At 44.0% G+C, this 17,347-nt stretch overlaps 3 protein-coding genes across 3 annotated transcripts in view; 1 reads left to right on the plus strand and 2 right to left on the minus strand.

Moving 5' to 3' along the window:
• Positions 1–4,803: 4,803 nt before the first annotated feature.
• Positions 4,804–6,219, plus strand: LOC128712527 (ruvB-like helicase 2). Its single transcript, XM_053807419.1, has 2 exons — positions 4,804–5,300; positions 5,865–6,219. The coding sequence occupies exons 1-2, from the start codon at positions 4,804–4,806 to the stop codon at positions 6,217–6,219; spliced, it is 852 nt and encodes a 283-aa protein (XP_053663394.1).
• Positions 6,220–7,365: 1,146 nt separating this feature from the next.
• On the minus strand, positions 7,366–8,220 carry LOC128711354 (GILT-like protein 1). The gene is made up of 2 exons (XM_053806223.1): positions 7,936–8,220; positions 7,366–7,856 (listed from the first exon to the last, which is right to left on the minus strand). Exons 1-2 carry the CDS (start codon positions 8,218–8,220, stop codon positions 7,437–7,439), a joined length of 705 nt encoding a protein of 234 aa, XP_053662198.1. The 3' UTR covers positions 7,366–7,436.
• Positions 8,221–12,437: 4,217 nt separating this feature from the next.
• Positions 12,438–17,347, minus strand: part of LOC128713709 (aryl hydrocarbon receptor nuclear translocator homolog) — an 85,531-nt gene continuing 80,621 nt past the window's right edge. Inside the window, exons 4-11 of the mRNA XM_053808572.1 lie at positions 15,266–15,482; positions 14,978–15,172; positions 14,473–14,769; positions 14,232–14,382; positions 13,873–14,145; positions 13,679–13,790; positions 13,007–13,139; positions 12,438–12,931 (exon numbers count right to left, since the gene is read on the minus strand). Coding sequence (XP_053664547.1) covers positions 12,441–12,931; positions 13,007–13,139; positions 13,679–13,790; positions 13,873–14,145; positions 14,232–14,382; positions 14,473–14,769; positions 14,978–15,172; positions 15,266–15,482 — 1,869 coding nt within the window. The 3' untranslated portion in view covers positions 12,438–12,440. The remainder of the gene's footprint in view (positions 12,932–13,006; positions 13,140–13,678; positions 13,791–13,872; positions 14,146–14,231; positions 14,383–14,472; positions 14,770–14,977; positions 15,173–15,265; positions 15,483–17,347) is intronic.

A 17,347-nucleotide genomic window follows, 5' to 3' on the forward strand; every position in this document is an offset into this window, starting at 1 on the left:
TTCTTTGGTTTCGTTTTCATCGTGCACACGCTGCCGCACAAAGCGGAAAACCCCGGCACAAAGCAAACGAAACTGCATTCTTACCGGGTGCAGCACACCCGGCAAGTGGGTCGCGGGTTTATGACGCGGGTGGGAAAATTAAAAGCAAATGCAACCGGGGCAAACAACACAGCAAATCGAACAGACGGACCGGAAGTGGACTCGCGATTCTGTTGGACTGCTGGGGTGTGATGGCGTAAATAGAGCTTCTGCCGCTTGTTACTTACCGTTGGTGTAAGCTAAGGACGCTGGATCCGATACTGTAAATAAAGAAGAAAAAAAGGGGGATTAATAGTGGTGACAAATGATCATCAACAAACCTTGCACTGGTTGTCTGAAAGGGTCTATTTCTTACTAAACTAAATGTTAACAATAGGGTTCCTTTTATGATGATGGAATTCGCTACTTCCCCACCCGGGCTGGGCAACTTGGTCCCGATTGTCACTACTGACCTTGTCGTGGCGACCTTGGACAACTTGGACAAGTTTCCCACATAGCATTTCCACCCACCAGTTGAAAAGGAATTGTACGTCTGGTTCGCCTTTTCCATCCACCCGTTGTTGACACATCATTTCCAGGAGGAAGCAACAGACAATTTTCCAACCAGTTTGCACAAAGTTCTTGCGCAATGCGTTTGGTTTTGTCAAGGATGATGAAATACGTGACTATCGTACCGTAAAGCTGGTTAACTGTTGGGAAAATAATTAAATCGCTGCTGTGCTTGTTTCCTTACTTGATAAAGTCATCATTTATCGTCTCTCCAGAGTGAGAGCTCTCTCGTAGAGAGTCTAGAAAGCGGAACTAGCTTTATTTGTGTCTATTTTCCACGAAAAAAAAAACAAGTGTATTTTCATCACTTTATTACAGTAACACGAGATGTTTGTGGGACACCATTTTAGAGCGGTCATTTGATCGGCTCTTATTTGGTTACTTTTGTATTGTATGTCCCAGTTATCTCCAATTTCGACCACAACAAGGGAAAAAAGGCCAACCTTAGCATCTCATTATGATACCGCACCTAATTACTAATTCCAGCTACGATTTCAGTCAACTGACCGGGCGACGGATAGCTTCAGGCGAGGTCAGTTCCATCCTTCGTACCAAGAATCGTTGTTCTCGGGCGAATAATTGGTGGATGGGATGAGATTGAGAGGATCAGTTTAACCTCTGGAGTTCGAATGTGAAGAATTCTTTGTGGGAATTCTGAGAAATGTTCCCAATATTTGTCTGGATGCTTATTAGACGTGCGTGTTTATCCAAGACCCTAAGATTGGCAGATGATTAGTTAAGTTATTGCATTTGGCTGTTCAACAGCTTCTAACCGAGGTTAAACATGTATTCAACACAGCTATTTTGAATGTGGAAGATGCAAAAAAAACACCCTAAGCAAAACCGGAAATAATGACGATCGGAAGTCATTATCGAGGTCCGTCGTTTGCAAAGCTACAGAGCAACCCGAGTGTCATAAAATGAATGTGGTGTTACTAGAAGCTGGTACAGCAAGAGAGCAACTACTCGGTCAGTGCAACAACCCGTTGCAACTGAAGCGGAACATCAAATTACAGCCGAAGCGGATTTTTCTTCCCATAATCATTCGTTTGGAACCAATCATCCGGTTTTTGGTCATGAATCATCAAAGCGAGAGAAAAAAAAACAACGTAGATATGAATTGTTGTCAATATCATTACACATTGTACTTGAGGGAAGGATGCATTTGTAAACAGTTACACAATCGCATTGGAAGCGTTTAACGTGATGATGCATTTTGAATGATAATTTCGCGATGAAAACGTGTACGAGTAAGTGGTTCGGAAACACAATACGAAACTAACCACGTGATTTAGAGCTCTTTGATAAGTGTTCAGAAAGGAGAAAAAGATAAAGTAAAATATGTTGTAAACAGATGGACATTGTTTACAAAGCTCTCGTAAAAAAGAGTTTCTAATACTAAACTAGTTTTCATATTGATTTTGTGATGAGTTATAAGTAGAGTAATAGTTATGAGTTAATGACTTATAAATAATAGTATTGGGTGGGAATGCTCCAAACTCTTACTACTATCGGTTGTTTGATCAATTTTTTAATCATTTAGCTGATGAAACTTGGATATTGGAAATTGTTTAGATTTTATTTTTACGAAGGAGATCTTCAAATTGATCTTCATAAAAATTAGCATTAAGAATAAAGAGGTTTACAAAATTTATTTACAGTTTCTGAAGCTTTCGTTCGGGTTCATATTCATGTCGTATTTTCCCTATTATTGCAAAAATCACCTAATGTCATATAGAATTAATATTAAAAACTAAAAACATCAATTTGAAACATGAGAACTTATTCGAAAATTAGTTAATATATTAATTAAATAAATTTTAGTCAAGAAGAACCGTGCTGTTCCCCAAACTCTGTTAACAACAACGTGGTTTTACGCAATAAAAATGTCCTTGAATTACTCCCGACGGTGGCTAACAGTATATTGGTGGCCCCACAATGAATGCCTTACCTTAATGGATCCATACTCTAGGGCACGGTGTTGTACAAATACGCGTCGCCGTTGGTTGTTGGGTGTTAAATCGATAACCGATTAGTGGTGTAGTAGCAGTAATACACACCGGAAGGGCAAAAGAACGATGATCCCGCCTTTTTACCGCCACTTATCGTTTGCAAGCGTCTGCCGAACTCGTGAAATTATCTTTTCTTGGTAGAAAGAAATTACTAAACGACAAAACAACTGCCGGACTGGCTGCCTGTTTCTGGTTGCAATCACTCCACGTCGGATTGCCCTTTACTCCGTCGGCGCGAACGGACACAAATGACTCCACGAAAACACGAACGGAAGGATAACTGTTGTAGGCACGCGAACTTTTACCAAAGTGCTATGGAAGAGTGTTGCGCTCCCTGTTGTTTTGCAGACGAAACACATAAACACTTATTTTAGGTCACATTAAAATAAGGCAAAAACACACTTCGCTTGGTTCATGATTTACTTTAGACTAACTTTTGTTCTGTCGCTCTGCCTAACGCGGTTAAACTAATTACATTTAGCGTGAAATCAAAAACCACGCGGTTCTTGCGCACCGTTACTATGTCAGCCCGAAGCCACTTCTGGGACACTTTGCATTAGCTGGGTCACGGTCAACACAAAATGCAGTGTTGGTGACACTGATTCCTTCGAGGGGAACACACACACAATACCAACCAGGTTACGGCACAAAGGATTGGTGCGTTTGTCCCTCGCACTTACAATCGATTGCTTTTCGGTTCGAATCCGTACGCGTATTTCCGTACGCACTGGTAGCAAAACGCCCGGTAGCAAGCGCTCAACTGCCGCGATATCAACCGTCACGGCGAAAGCGTGCAAAGAAACTGTTGCACTGTGATGGCCGGGACCCGCTGCCATGAACAGTTGCGTAGAATATCGTACCCAAGGAACAATTTTTACCCCGCAACTAACAGCTTCCCTGCGTTTCACACCGGCTGACTACACATACTGAGCGGCTCATGGTAAGATATTACACCTATCCCTTTCGTACATTGTACTGCTTCTGGTGTTATGTGTTGTTGCATTATTTGTGATGTTGATACGTGTAATTCGACATTTCAAACATTGCATTGGTACAGGTCTTTCTTCTTTAAAAACTTTAACACAATACAGTCGTGGATAATGCGACGTAATACCTGAGTATACGTGAATAATGCGTCCCAAAGAAATCCGCGTATCCCGAATATCCGCGTATCTTGAGTTTCATCTAAAACATCGTTTATATGTCATATTAAGGGATCGAATACATCTTCCCTCGTTCCTCGAAACAAATTCAAAATTGTAATTTACATATATTTACAAGTATTACAATAAAATGTTATGCAAATTTCTTTTAATAATGATGACCTGTAATTAATGTTAGAAATTTGAACGGAATTAATTGATTTGAATTAATTAAAATGAATTAATTAAATCCGCGTATCTGCGAACCTCGAAGCCGAGAACCACGTAACTCGGGTATTGAATGTATTCATTCCCTTAATATGACACACAAACGATGTTTTTGAGGAAACTCGAGATACGCGGATTTCTCTGGAACGCATTATCCGCGTATCTCTGGTATCTTCTGTACTTGCTCTATACCATACCATCATCAACTTCTCCAGAAACTTATCAATTTTCCCAAAAGAAATCGGAACTTAAACTTCAAAATCGCCAATTGCGTCAACAGAAATGGCCGAACCCTGCAATATACATTTTTGGCACGGCGCATTTCAAACGCGTTTACAATCGGTTTCAATTCTTCACTTTGTAAAAGTAAAACATAGGAAAAGCGTCTTTTTACCCCGCAAGGCTCTCTGTCGAAGAAGTCGAATTATTTACATAAATATTATCGGTTTATCCTTGGCAACAGATAATTTAGTGCTCTGGAGTGGTAAGTTATTGAAAAGCTGTATAAGTGATGCAGTTAATGTATAGAAAACATTAAAAATCAATCAATCGTATGAAACCATCCCGGCATGTTCTCCTGCAAGCACGCGGTTTACAATAACAACCCCGACTCTCTCTAAAAATTATGTTCATGACTTATTTTAACAGAAATCAATAACTATCGAAGTAGTGTTTGGTGAAAATCGATGTTTAATACAATTTCGGATTGCAATGTGTTTTTATTTGTAGAATCCTCACTTGTTTTGTTGCTACGGTAACAGAACGCCAATAGTTGCTGCAGAAACGAAGGTTCTTTTCAACGAATCAACCAAGTCACAAAGTAACAACGGACGATGGCGGATCTAGAGAAGATTGAAATCCGGGACGTGACCCGTATCGAACGTATAGGGGCCCATTCGCACATCCGTGGCCTTGGTCTGGACGATGTGCTCGAAGCACGCACCGTGTCCCAGGGTATGGTGGGTCAGAAAGAAGCCCGCCGTGCTGCCGGTATCGTGGTGCAGATGGTACGGGAAGGGAAAATCGCCGGTCGATGTATTTTGTTGGCGGGTGAACCTAGCACGGGCAAGACAGCCATCGCTGTTGGAATGGCGCAGGCTCTCGGTAACGAGACGCCTTTTACCAGTATGTCCGGATCGGAAATCTATTCGCTGGAGATGAACAAAACGGAAGCCTTGTCGCAGGCGCTGCGTAAAAGTATCGGGCTGCGGATTAAAGAGGAAACGGAAATAATTGAAGGTGAGGTGGTTGAGATACAGATCGATCGGCCAGCTACGGGCACGGGTCAAAAGGTGGGCAAGGTGACGATGAAAACAACGGACATGGAGACGAATTACGATCTTGGCAACAAGATTATTGAGTGTTTCATTAAGGAGAAGATCCAAGCGGGCGATATTATAACGATCGATAAAGCGTCCGGTAAGGTGTCGAAGCTGGGACGAAGTTTTACGCGGGCCCGTGATTATGACGCTACCGGTACGCAGACCCGTTTCGTCCAGTGTCCGGAAGGCGAGCTGCAGAAGCGCAAGGAGGTGGTGCATACGGTGTCACTGCATGAGATCGATGTAATTAACAGTCGGACACATGGGTTCTTGGCGTTGTTCTCCGGCGATACCGGGGAGATCAAGCAAGAGGTACGTGATCAGATTAACAGCAAGGTGATTGAGTGGCGCGAAGAGGGCAAGGCGGAAATTAATCCTGGCGTGCTGTTTATCGACGAGTGTCACATGCTGGACATTGAGTGTTTCTCCTTCCTGAACCGGGCACTCGAAAGCGATATGGCACCGGTGGTGGTAATGGCTACAAATCGGGGCATTACTAAAATCCGGGGCACTCACTATCGTAGTCCGCACGGAATACCTATAGATCTGCTCGATCGAATGATTATTATTCGTACGGTACCGTACACGGAGAAGGAAATTAAGGAGATTCTGAAGATACGCTGCGAAGAGGAAGATTGTCAAATCAGCAACGACGCGTTGATGGTGTTGGGACGTATTGCGACGGAAACGAGTCTGCGTTACGCGATTCAATCCATCACCACGGCAAGTCTGGTGAGCAAACGTCGTAAGGCTGCGGAAATTACGGTCGAAGACATCCGGAAGGTGTACTCACTGTTTCTGGACGAGAAGCGGTCGAGCAAAATTTTGAAGGAATATCAAGACGAGTATCTGTTTTACGATGATAGTCTCCCGAAAACCGCGTCCGATGAGCGACAAGCACAAGCGATGGAAGTTGAGAGCAACTAAACGGCGGGGCACACAATGGATTGAAAATGAAGGACGAGAGTAGACGTTGAATTTCCATCTTTACATGTATGCCATTTAAGAAACTTTCACAGAACTTGTACACATTTCGTAAGTATTCATGGTGAAATGCTCGAAGAATAAATTTTAGCTCCACACACAAGAAACTTACCAAGAGAGGAGAGAAACTTCTACATTCGAATCAACTGGAAAAAAGCGCCGAAAAGCTTCGTTAGAGCGGTAAACGATTTTTATTAATAATTTAATTGATCCACTATACTTCCTTACCAAATAACAATCTGCGGTTCAAAACTAGTTGTAAATATCACCCAAAAAACGAAAGTCCTACATGGAACGAAACACCGGGAACTGATACAATGAACCGATGGCTACTAATTACGATCCTTATATCTTACTTGTATTGCAATACGTTCACTGGACATAAATTCGTTACGTACGTGTGCTGGTGTGTGGTTTAAATGCTCAGTCTCTATCTCGTTGAAAACAGTTACTGTAGCTAAGTTCCTGTCCCAAGCACACCAATAGGAAACAAACAAAAATTGGAAGTACATACCTCCATCTTCAATTTCTGTACGCTCCTTCCAATCTGGTTCTAGCCTCAACAACTAAGGAATTGCTCTAAGGTATTGCCTCTTCCGAACTATTCGCGGCCCAATATGGCCGGTAGCATCGTATTTTACTGAGTGGAATAGAACTTTACTAAATATCGCAGCCGCATTGCCACTGTTTGACTAATTCGGTTTTGGAATATGAACTATTGGTGGGGGAGCATTGGACGACAGCTTGTCCAACGTTTGAAGCCTCACACTACATTTGATCTATTTTGTTTGTTTTACTTTAATCTATCATGCGCTCTAGTAAGTTTGTTGTTTGGCTCAATTTTGCTCAAATGGCTAAAGAAGGAGCGTGGTTTGTGTGGGTTACATCCCGGACACCGCGTTCTTACCCGCCCAAAAGGAAAGGAAGAAATAAATTACAATAGAGGACTGTATTCGACAAACTGGCATGTTGTCGGATGACTTTGGATGGACTTGATACAAGGATTCCTTCCCAATTCCCTAAACTGTCTCTATGGGTGTGTAGGAAAGTTAGTTAAGCAACCAAAACAATCCCCGCCGCAATTGCCCGGGAAGTTGCCGGACTTCGTCCAGTACCTCCGATTGCAGGTAGCGGGCAAGGAAGTGCAGCACTAACTGCTATCATTTGCACACATCCGGTTTCGGTCCACGACCCGACACCACCTGACACACATTACCGAACAGATCCTTCAGGATCGACTTCTGCACGTACTGTGCCCCATCCAGCGTTACGGTCGGGATGAACGTAACGGCCGGTCGAAGGGCGTGTGTCGCTTCACCGTGCACCTTTAGCAGTTCGGCACCGTGTGGACTGTCGTAACACTTCTTGATCGATTCGATATCCACACCGTGCTGCTTGGCACAGCGGAGGAATGCCTCCACTGGGATAATGTTGTTCTCGATCATGCAGGCTACCATGTCGAGCCGTGTGCGGGGTTCCCGTACGGCCTCCACAACACATGCATGGATCGTGTTGGCTTCACACTCTATATGACCGTGCTGACAATCGAACTCCAGTGATCCATCTGACTTGGTGGTCCACTGTTGCCCAGCACCGGGAAAGGAAAGAACATAAGGTTATGAATCTCTTCACGCGGGACGTTTCATCGCAATTTCTTACCGAAGCTTTACCGAATGGTACAAACTCTATATCCATTAGATCCGGTGCTCTCTCATAGGCCGGCAGCAGTTGATGAAGGACAAAGTTTTTCGAATCCGGACAGAGCGCCTCGTAGTACACCACAACGTAAATGGGCGCACTCACTTTTAGCATAGGGTCACCACCGGACGTTTGCTCCACATCATCATCGTTCGGTTTGTGCTGGGTGAAGCTTTTGTAGATCAACACAATCATGATGATCAGAATCACCAGGTAGATGATGCGCAGCTGCCGCTTTTGGAACATGGTTGGCTGGTGGAGTCGGACAGCTCTTTAAGGGGCACTTCTGCTGATATGAAGAGTATTCTTTGCACGCGGAAGAATCGTCCTTCTTCTCTGCATCTATCACTCTGCACTAATCGCCAATAGTCATCGATTAATGGCGCCCGCAGCGATGGAGGAGATTGATGATGTGTACAACCGCGTGAATTACAGAGACCCACACGGACAATGTCCACCGGAGATACCAACGAGGTGTTGCAGGTGGGGTTTGATAAAAATGTTTTTTTACAGATTAAATTGAGCGTAACGCGAGGAACTGAGATGCAACACGATAAAGGGTCGCTGATTACAAGTAGACAGGTGTTGGTGAGGAGGGTGGTTGTTACAACATTACAACAAACAGAAAAAAAGTTGACAGCTGTAAACAACACTATCGGGAAGCGTCGGGGACGACGATTGAGCAAAAGCCGTACCGTACACGTGCTTCTGTGCGAATAATCGACAACAAACGGGCAACAGCTGCACAAACTAAATGCAAATGTTCTTAACCGCGTGTTTCGCGCTGCATTTAGTGAAAATGATCTGTTTTCTGAAAAATTGTATCTCTTATCAAAATGCCCAATTGCTAAAAAATGGAATTGTCAAAATTCGGGAAAACTCATCGTGCTTGTGCTGTCATTTGACTGTTTTGGCTTGAAATATTGCAACCCCGGTGAAAATACTAAACTCCTGCATGGAATGAAATATTTCACATTTGAACGGGTTGCCTCTACCACAATGGCGTGTCAAACTCTTTGGAGGTGTCTCTAGAAGGCGGAAATGATTTTCGGGGTCCTTGACTGTTCTACGCAAACGTTTTCCTACATAACTGCTTTTTTCGAGGCCCTTTCTTTGGAAGAAGCAGGAAGATTCATCTTCTCTTTCCCCGAAGGATGCTTTCCATTTCATCAATCTTACTTGCAGTAACGATCGTTTAAACATCGCAGACTTCGGCGAATTGGAAAAGATTAAACTTACCGATTTCTATGTTTACGTTGAACAATTTCACTTACCATCAATTTTAACAATTCTTCAACACAACTTAAACTTCCAACTCAAAAGAAATTATTTTTTAAGTTTTCTTTTATTATATTAAACTTGATTTTCTTCCTTGAATTAGTAATTTATATCGTCTATTTCACCCACCGCATTTTATCCATTCTGTTTGTTTCTTTTCAAATGATTTCCACTTGCTTTTGCGTATGTGTGTGTGTTTTTTTTTAATGAAAAATGTTCTCTCCTAGCGCACGTTCCTACATTTTTCTCGCTCCCCCTCTTCTCTGCGTGGGTGTGTGAGAGTGGGGGAGATTTTCTTTTGTTTTGTTATTTGCAAATTGCTCTTCATCCCTCATGTCGTTCCTCACATTGGTTTACTTAAAAAAGGAGTACACATTCGCTCTTGGGTTTTTCTTTCTTCTCCATCTTCCTCTTATTATATCTATATGTATATGCATTTTATATATAATTATATATATATTCACGCTTTAGCATCTGCCATAATATGTGCATATTCATTCATTCATTCATTCCTCTCCACTTCCTTTCGTCTAATTACTTCTGTATCATTAATCTATTCTTTCGCTTTGTATCCTCTACTTAGTAATGCTGTTTTTCCATTCATGTGTGTACACACTTACACACACGCTTTCTTCATTTGCTTTCGATTTTGCGATTTAGTGCACGAAGATTTGTGTTTTGTATGGGTTTGTGTGGTTTTCCTCTTTTGTTTTCTTTTGCAGCTGCTTTTGCTTTAAAACCCCTCTGCCGCTAAACAGTTTCAGCTTTATACAAAAACAAATTAAACAAGCTAATAACTTTTGCCATGCTATTTCGACATGTTCTTTTTTTTCCTCTTTCACATTTTTCTTCTTCTTCATTCATTCATTCTTCTTTTCCTCCTGCACGCTTGCATTTCATACATTGGCATATTGTGGGGCCAATAAAGTGGCATACTTTTCAAGCTGGACACAACATTCTTTCAATCATCGTTCTGTTTATTCGCGTGAATGGCAAAAAGGGAAACGTTCTGTTGTTTTTTTCGTTTCAATAAATTAAATGGAATCCTGTTGGACGTTGCTGGAAGTATTGTGTACGCGGGAAAACAATCGATGCTATACAAAAGTGAGGAATTTAAAAACATTCTTCTCGCACTCGGGAAAGAAAGGTTGAATAAACCGGGACCAAATGCCCCGCGTGATAAAAGGAAAGCACTTCCCTGTGATGCTTACTATAATACAATAAAGAGCTTTTGCTATAAAGAATGCGTGGTGCTGTTTGGATCTGGTTTTTTTGTTGCCTTCTCAGCCACATTTCACATGAAGTGTGGGATCAACGCAAGGAAGTTCAATGCGGAAGATATCGAGTCTCCCTACGGGGTAGCCATTCCTGGAGGGAGGGGGGAGGGGGGGGGGGGGGAGGAGGGAAATGATGGGTAAACAAATTAACTAACTTATACGATTGGATGTAACCCATGTAACAGGTGGGCTGAAGTAAATTAAAACATGTACATATTATTGCATAGAACCATCCACATGAGTGCGTCCATTTAGTTCATTTGGCAAATGAAGCATCCGTTTTTTTTTTGCACGCTTATACCCCGCTCATCCGTTTCCGTTACTCGCAACATATCGATTTACTTATTTGTCTACTTCTTTAAATTAGTGTTCAAAAACGATTATTTAAATTATTTTTAGAGCTGCTTCGTGTTTCTCCCTATTTGTCGCGCGTAACATTTTCGGTTTTTTTGTTGTTGTAGTGAGTAGTTGGAAGTGAAGCCCTTGCTTGCTTCCTGATATGCGTACAAATCGCATCTCACACCTGATAACATCGACCGATTGCGTCTTTTGCGGCACAACATGCGCACGATGTATTTAAGAAAAACCATTTCCATTCTTTTTGCGTATGTGTGTACGATGCAAAAGGAAAGTTTACTCCCTTTTAAGCTGTAATTAATGCAGCACGATGTAGGCGAAAAAAGCTGATTGCTCGTTCTTTGCTTGCTTCATTCACGCAGCAGCTTTTCTCTTGCTAGTATCTGTGTTTCTTCTTGTTCGTTTGCTTTGTTGCTCTATTGCAATTTATACATATGCATATATATATATATATATATATATATCTATTATTCATTACAGTTAAGGTGATAAAAACGGAAAAAACAAACTACTCTGTACACTGCGTCTCGGATCGACTTTTCCTAGGTGTTTTGGGTTGAATTCCACGAAACCGACCATTAACCATTGCGCCGCATATTTCGCCACCCGGTTTGGAGTGTTTTGTGCCGTGAAATGAAAACCTTTTCTAACCTATAGGGAGGTTGGGTGGCGCTGGAAAAACTAAAGACCGATTTAAGCTCTTTTTTTTTTCTCGCTGCTCAACCCGGTTGAAGTTACGCGACTGTTCGCGATTGGTAAATAAGTTAAGATTGCTTGGAACTAGGCACAGTGCCCACAGAATTGCGTGTACTGCAGCAATATCTGTCTTGAACTTAAAACAAATTTTAAATTTAAGCTCAAAACAAAATTATTTCCTAAACAACATAACAACTAAAATCTGGCTAATATATAAACGACACAAGAGCACACACCTAAATTGTTGGCCACAATTATGCTACAAAAATAGCGAAAGAAAGGTAGACACTATACAAATCTCGATCTCGTTTTCACGGGGTGCGTGATCGACGTTTGCGATCTCTTTAACGTTTTTTGCTGGCTATTTGTTTTTGTTTTTTGTTTTGGTGGTGTGGTTGATTTACTCCTCTTGCAGTCCACACAAATCCTCACACGTGATCTTTTCTAACAGCAGGTTTGGTTTTGTATCGCTATTTACATATGTTCATGCACCATCATGCCGTACCCGAGCGCATTGAAGCTACCGGCCGGTTCGCCTAGTGCCATCGGTTCGCCACGTCCACCACCGACCACTGCCGCCGTCGGTAGCATCGGGAAGGAAGGTGCGGTTGATGATATGGCCGCTGCGGCCGCGGCAGCTGCTGCAGCCACCGCCATGACGGAGGCGGACGTTGTGGCGGAGTTGCTGCTGTTGTTGGAAGCGGTGGAAGCGCAAATGGTGGACGAATAGGAGGAAGCGGACGTACCGATGGAGTAGCTGCCCGGGGTAGTGGGCTCAACTCCTGATGTGGAATTGTTGTTGTTGTTGTTGTTGCTGTTACTGTTGTAGCTGTTGTAGCCACCGTAATAGAGCAGGTTTCATTCGAACGGCGTGTTGAACATGTGAATGTTAAGATCCTCGAAAGAGGTGGTCCCGCTCTGGTCGAGCATCTGAAGCATATCGGTTAGCTCGTGGCCCTGGCCGGGATGTTGCCCCACGACCGGATGATGCCCGGGATGGATCTGTCCTGGATGGTGGTGATGGTGGTGGTGCGGATGGTGCGGATGCTGCACCGGATGATGGGCGTGCGGGTGTTGCGGATGGGGCGGTACATGATGTGGTGCTCCACCACCACCGCCACCAGTTCCAGCACCTCCACCTCCGCCACCACCCCCAGTGCCGTGGAGGGCTGGATGTTGCTGTTGCTGCTGTTGCATGTGCTGCTGGGCATTATCGGTGGCCATGTCTTGCGCTAGCCCAACGGAGGTGTGTGACGAACCGGGACCATTGGTCGTACCACCGGATCCACCCGTTTGCATCGGTTCCGGACCGGTTCCGTGATGGTGCGATTGCCATCCACTCCAGATACCTATGAGCAGAGGAAGGCAGATTAGTTGGAGGTGTTGGGAAAGGTTAACGGTAGGAAGAGGTTGTCCGAACTCACCCGGTCCGGTTTGTGATGATGGTGTGAAGGTGGACGTTTGACGAGATGCGTTAAGCTGGGTGTAGGTTGGGCCGGTCGGTGACCGGTTCGGACTTAGTTCACTGTACTGGTAACCTTCGGTGACGGGTTGAGGCTGTATGAAGATGAGAGCACATATGTTATCGCATTTCATTAAATGTTTCGGTTTGGTAAGAATAAAACTCTGATGATGTTGAAATGGAACCTTCAGAGGTAGGTGTGAAATATGCCTCCACCTTTAAACAGGTGTAGACTTCGGTTGTGAAGCAACGTCTTAAATATATATTTTTATTTTTTTTAATTTATTTTATTAAAAACTGGCCAAAGGCTCTTAAATGCGTGTTCGGAAGGATTTTTTATGGCCTGCGATCCTAGTAATAACCCAAAGACTTCAGGTGGAGGTGGATGTTACGGTGGTTATTCAATCAGAACAACACCAGATTATCATGCTAGTGAAGCTTTTTTAAGCCTTTTACCTGAACAGAGTACAAAAAACATGACGGTATGACGAAACTGTGATGTTGTGATGCTATAAAAGCCAGAATGTCGGAGATTCATCGTAACTAGTTTAAAGAACACTTGCAGTAGGACCAGCTCTCTAACCCGATATAATGCTTAAGAAGTAAGTAAATAAATACATTTTCTGATGCTCACCTGTCGCAGGGTCCACGCAGTGGCTGCCGGCGTTGGCGAGGTATTGTTAGTTTTGGGAATATGCCCCAACGTACCCGTCGCTCCACCACTAGGCGTTCCCGGTGAACCGTACCTATAAAAGAGGCGCGTAGAAACAAAACACACTCAATTAGTTGTTTCGATTCTGTATGTTTGTTACAATCATTTTTACGCACTGTATTGGCGATGGGGTCGGATTGTAGCTGTACTGCACGGCATTGTGTGCGCTTTCCGGTCGTTGAATACTGCTAGCGGCGGCCGCCTGTGCTGCTGTCTGCGGCTGCGATGGCAAGTGTGAAATCAGATTGTGAGGATTGTAGATATTGCTCGACGGTGTCGTGTCCCTTCGGCCGGGCAGCGTATAATCCAATCCGGGTGCCGGGTAGGACGCGACCGGTGTATCCGTTTGCTCCGGTGCCGTTACCGTATCGTGGGACGAATGGAGTGCCCTTGAAGAAGAGGAAAATCGAAAGTTATTACTTTTGCTCTTGCACATTCAATGACTTTCCTGTTGAGTGGTTACAATGACACCTACTTTGCTGAGCTGTTCGTACACACGACATACTCGATGTCGTCCGTGTACGGATTGAGGAAGGCGTACGCCTGCGTTCTCATCCAAACCCACTCCTTATTCTTCGCCCGGAACCGATACATGACGGAGAACATTTGGCCCTTTTGCTTTAGCACTACAAGAATCAAACAAGACGAAATGTTTACATTAGTTAAGCAGGGACAAATCATTAAACCGGAAGGCGAGAAAACCCGTCTTCTATTACCTTGATCAAAGTTTTCCTTCATATGAGCAATGTCATCCGGGTGGAAGAAATCGTAACAACTTTTGTTGAGCAGATCGACCGGCTGATACCCAAGCACACCGATCACCCGCTGGTCGACGAACGTGAACTTGCCGCACATGGCGTGGCGCGAGATAAACTCGTTCGGATTGTTCGAGTTCAGATCGTTCGCCGTGGTGGAGGAGGTGATCTGTAGCCGTGCGATCGCCACCAAACAGCAGTGCGTATTGTGCAGCTCATCGTCCTGCCCCCGGTCGATCGTTACACCTGGAAACATATCTGAATTGCGGCGGATCATAATTAACTGTCTCCGGGAGCATTCCAATTGTGTGTGTGTGTGTATGTGCGTTTCTGATTTCGTGTGTGAATCGAAATGTTTTGTACCGAGATGGCTGTTGTGTCCACAACCGCTCGATAGCAAAACGGATAAAATTTTGACTTGAATTGGCTCTCCCCCGCTCCCACATTGCTTGCCGTTAATACTTACCGGTCGGTGGCCAGTTCTTTATGTACCCTGTGCAGTGCATTACCGCGTAGTTATGACCGTCGGTTGACGGGCCGAGTGAGTTTTTCCTTCGTAGCCGATTCAGATGCCCGAGTGCCATCGATTCGGGCGTTAGTGGTCCGATTCGCATCCGACAGATAAACCCCCGTCTCGAACCCATACATAATCTCATCGATGCTGTTGGAAAGAGTGAGAGCAAGAAAGAGAAAGCAATCATTTAGATTTGATAACAAATCGAAAGGGAGTAGAGCAATCGACCCCGGTACTCACATTGATGGCCTTCCTTTTTGACTGTGCCGGTTTTGAGGTCCAGTATCCGTCCACTGTTGACCGGTTCCTGTGTCGAGAGCTGTTCGCGCACCTTCTCAATATCGTCCGGATGGATGTGGTCGAAAAGGCTCCCGCTGTACCATTCGTTCTGGGAGTAGTTCAGCACCGGCGTCACCGAATCGGACACGTAAATGATGCGTCCTGTATCACAGCCCGCCTGGCAGAAAAAAAATCGAGGTAGAAACAAACACACGTTCAGCGCTGCCATTTTATGTTACGGAAAGACGGCAGCGGCACACTCAAAACTGTTTCATTAAAAGTACACGCTTTTATTTGAAGTAATTTATAAAGTCAGCTGCAAACAAATTGCCCCGAATGGAAAAGCTCTCGCCCTCTCGGCAAGGTGCATTAATTAAGACTTTAAAAACGCGCGCTATCCCGCGCACTCTTTAGCATTGTTTTTTACTGGCGCACAAGGATCAAGGGTCTCGCTCCTCACTTCAAAACAGCTTCATTGATTTCGGCTTCCTTCCTACCCTGCTGGAACTGGTCGCAAAGGATCATTCGCGAATAAATAATACATTAATCAATGTAGTGCGTGCGTGGCGAAATTATCAATTCCAGCCACCGATTTTACGCCCACGGAGATAAATGAATGATGATGAGGCTGGAAGTGGAGGACAAGCGTAACCGATGGAACGCGCCGTGGGTTGGGATATTTTGCATTTCTTCAGTTCAGCGCTTCTACATGCCGTCCGGTCCTCCACGGGGGGGGGGGGAATGTGGGACTGCCGGCGATGGTGGAAGCTGAAAAATGCCTAATGAGTAATTTTGTACCCTGTGCGTTGCCCAGCTGCATTCTAATTGACGATAAATAATGCGAAAAACCTTCTCCCGGGGCCTGCTTACTTTGCCGTTAGAGGGCAAACTTTTGGGCGAACTGTTGGAATGTCTCCAGTTGCAGTTGGGACATCGTAAGGAAGTTAAAGTGTACCACCGCCAGCGCTGACCAAGTATTCGGCCGTTGGAATGGAATTATCGGCACCTTGGACACAAAGTTGTATTTATCCGAGAGCTTCGGGGTGGAGGGAAAATGGAGTGCAAGAGCAAAAAACAAGACAACTCCCGGGAATGTGCTTCTACAACAGCCGAAGGACAGGCCGGGGGATGAAATAAATAAATTATCCTTCTGATATGTATTGAACGTAAATTTGCATTCCTCTTTTACACCTCGGCGCAAGAATCCTAGTTCCGTTACCGTCGGTTATTCTGGACGACTTCTTGCATCGCTGCCGGCAGCTCTCGTTCTACGCTTTAGGTGACGGTTTTGGGATGGAAATTCTTAGCATTATAGCCTCCTCTCTTACCCATCGCGTCTCTTCTTCACTATTTGTCAGCCTTTGGATTATTGGCACCACCAGCAACTAGCCGTCGGAAGCACAGGAAACGTCAGGGAAGTCATTGATAAGTTTTTGGATGAATTTTAATTTCCAATATTTATTCACCCGATTCGGGGTGCGAATTTTAATGAGAAATTTTGAATAATTTTACACCCAACAAGTTCATCGTTATCATCGAATTGATGAAGGCAATGATGAAGGTTTCTCGTACTGCTTATGAGCTGCTAAAATGTGTTCCAATATAAGGTTTAATGTTTTTTGAACATGTTTTCTTTTTGTTGTTAAAAAAATTTAATTCAAAACATAGGAGTTTTAGGAGGAGAACGCAACTAAAGAGCGTTCTTTTAATTCATTAACAGCGGAAGTTGCAACGACATCTTTTGTGTGCACCACTTGTTTTGCTGGATGTTCTGGAACTTGAACACATTTTCCTACCATCTCCTTTCAGCAATCCCCCTTTCTCTTAACATTCCATTTAAACCCTTGCCGGGCATAGAAGGTTGCATCCTACACGGGAACAGCTTTACAAACAGCTTCCTTTAGGAAAGTAGTAAAATTCTGTCGCAATAGGGTTAGACAGACGGCCTCCTGCACAGGAGTGGACGTACGGACTCGGGGTTTGCAGATGGCCTGCGAACTGTAATTAGTATGCAATTCGCACGATCAACATAAAAAAGCTATA

Source organism: Anopheles marshallii, chromosome 3, assembly GCF_943734725.1.
Source record: "Anopheles marshallii chromosome 3, idAnoMarsDA_429_01, whole genome shotgun sequence".
In the NCBI taxonomy this organism is placed as follows: domain Eukaryota; kingdom Metazoa; phylum Arthropoda; class Insecta; order Diptera; family Culicidae; genus Anopheles; species Anopheles marshallii.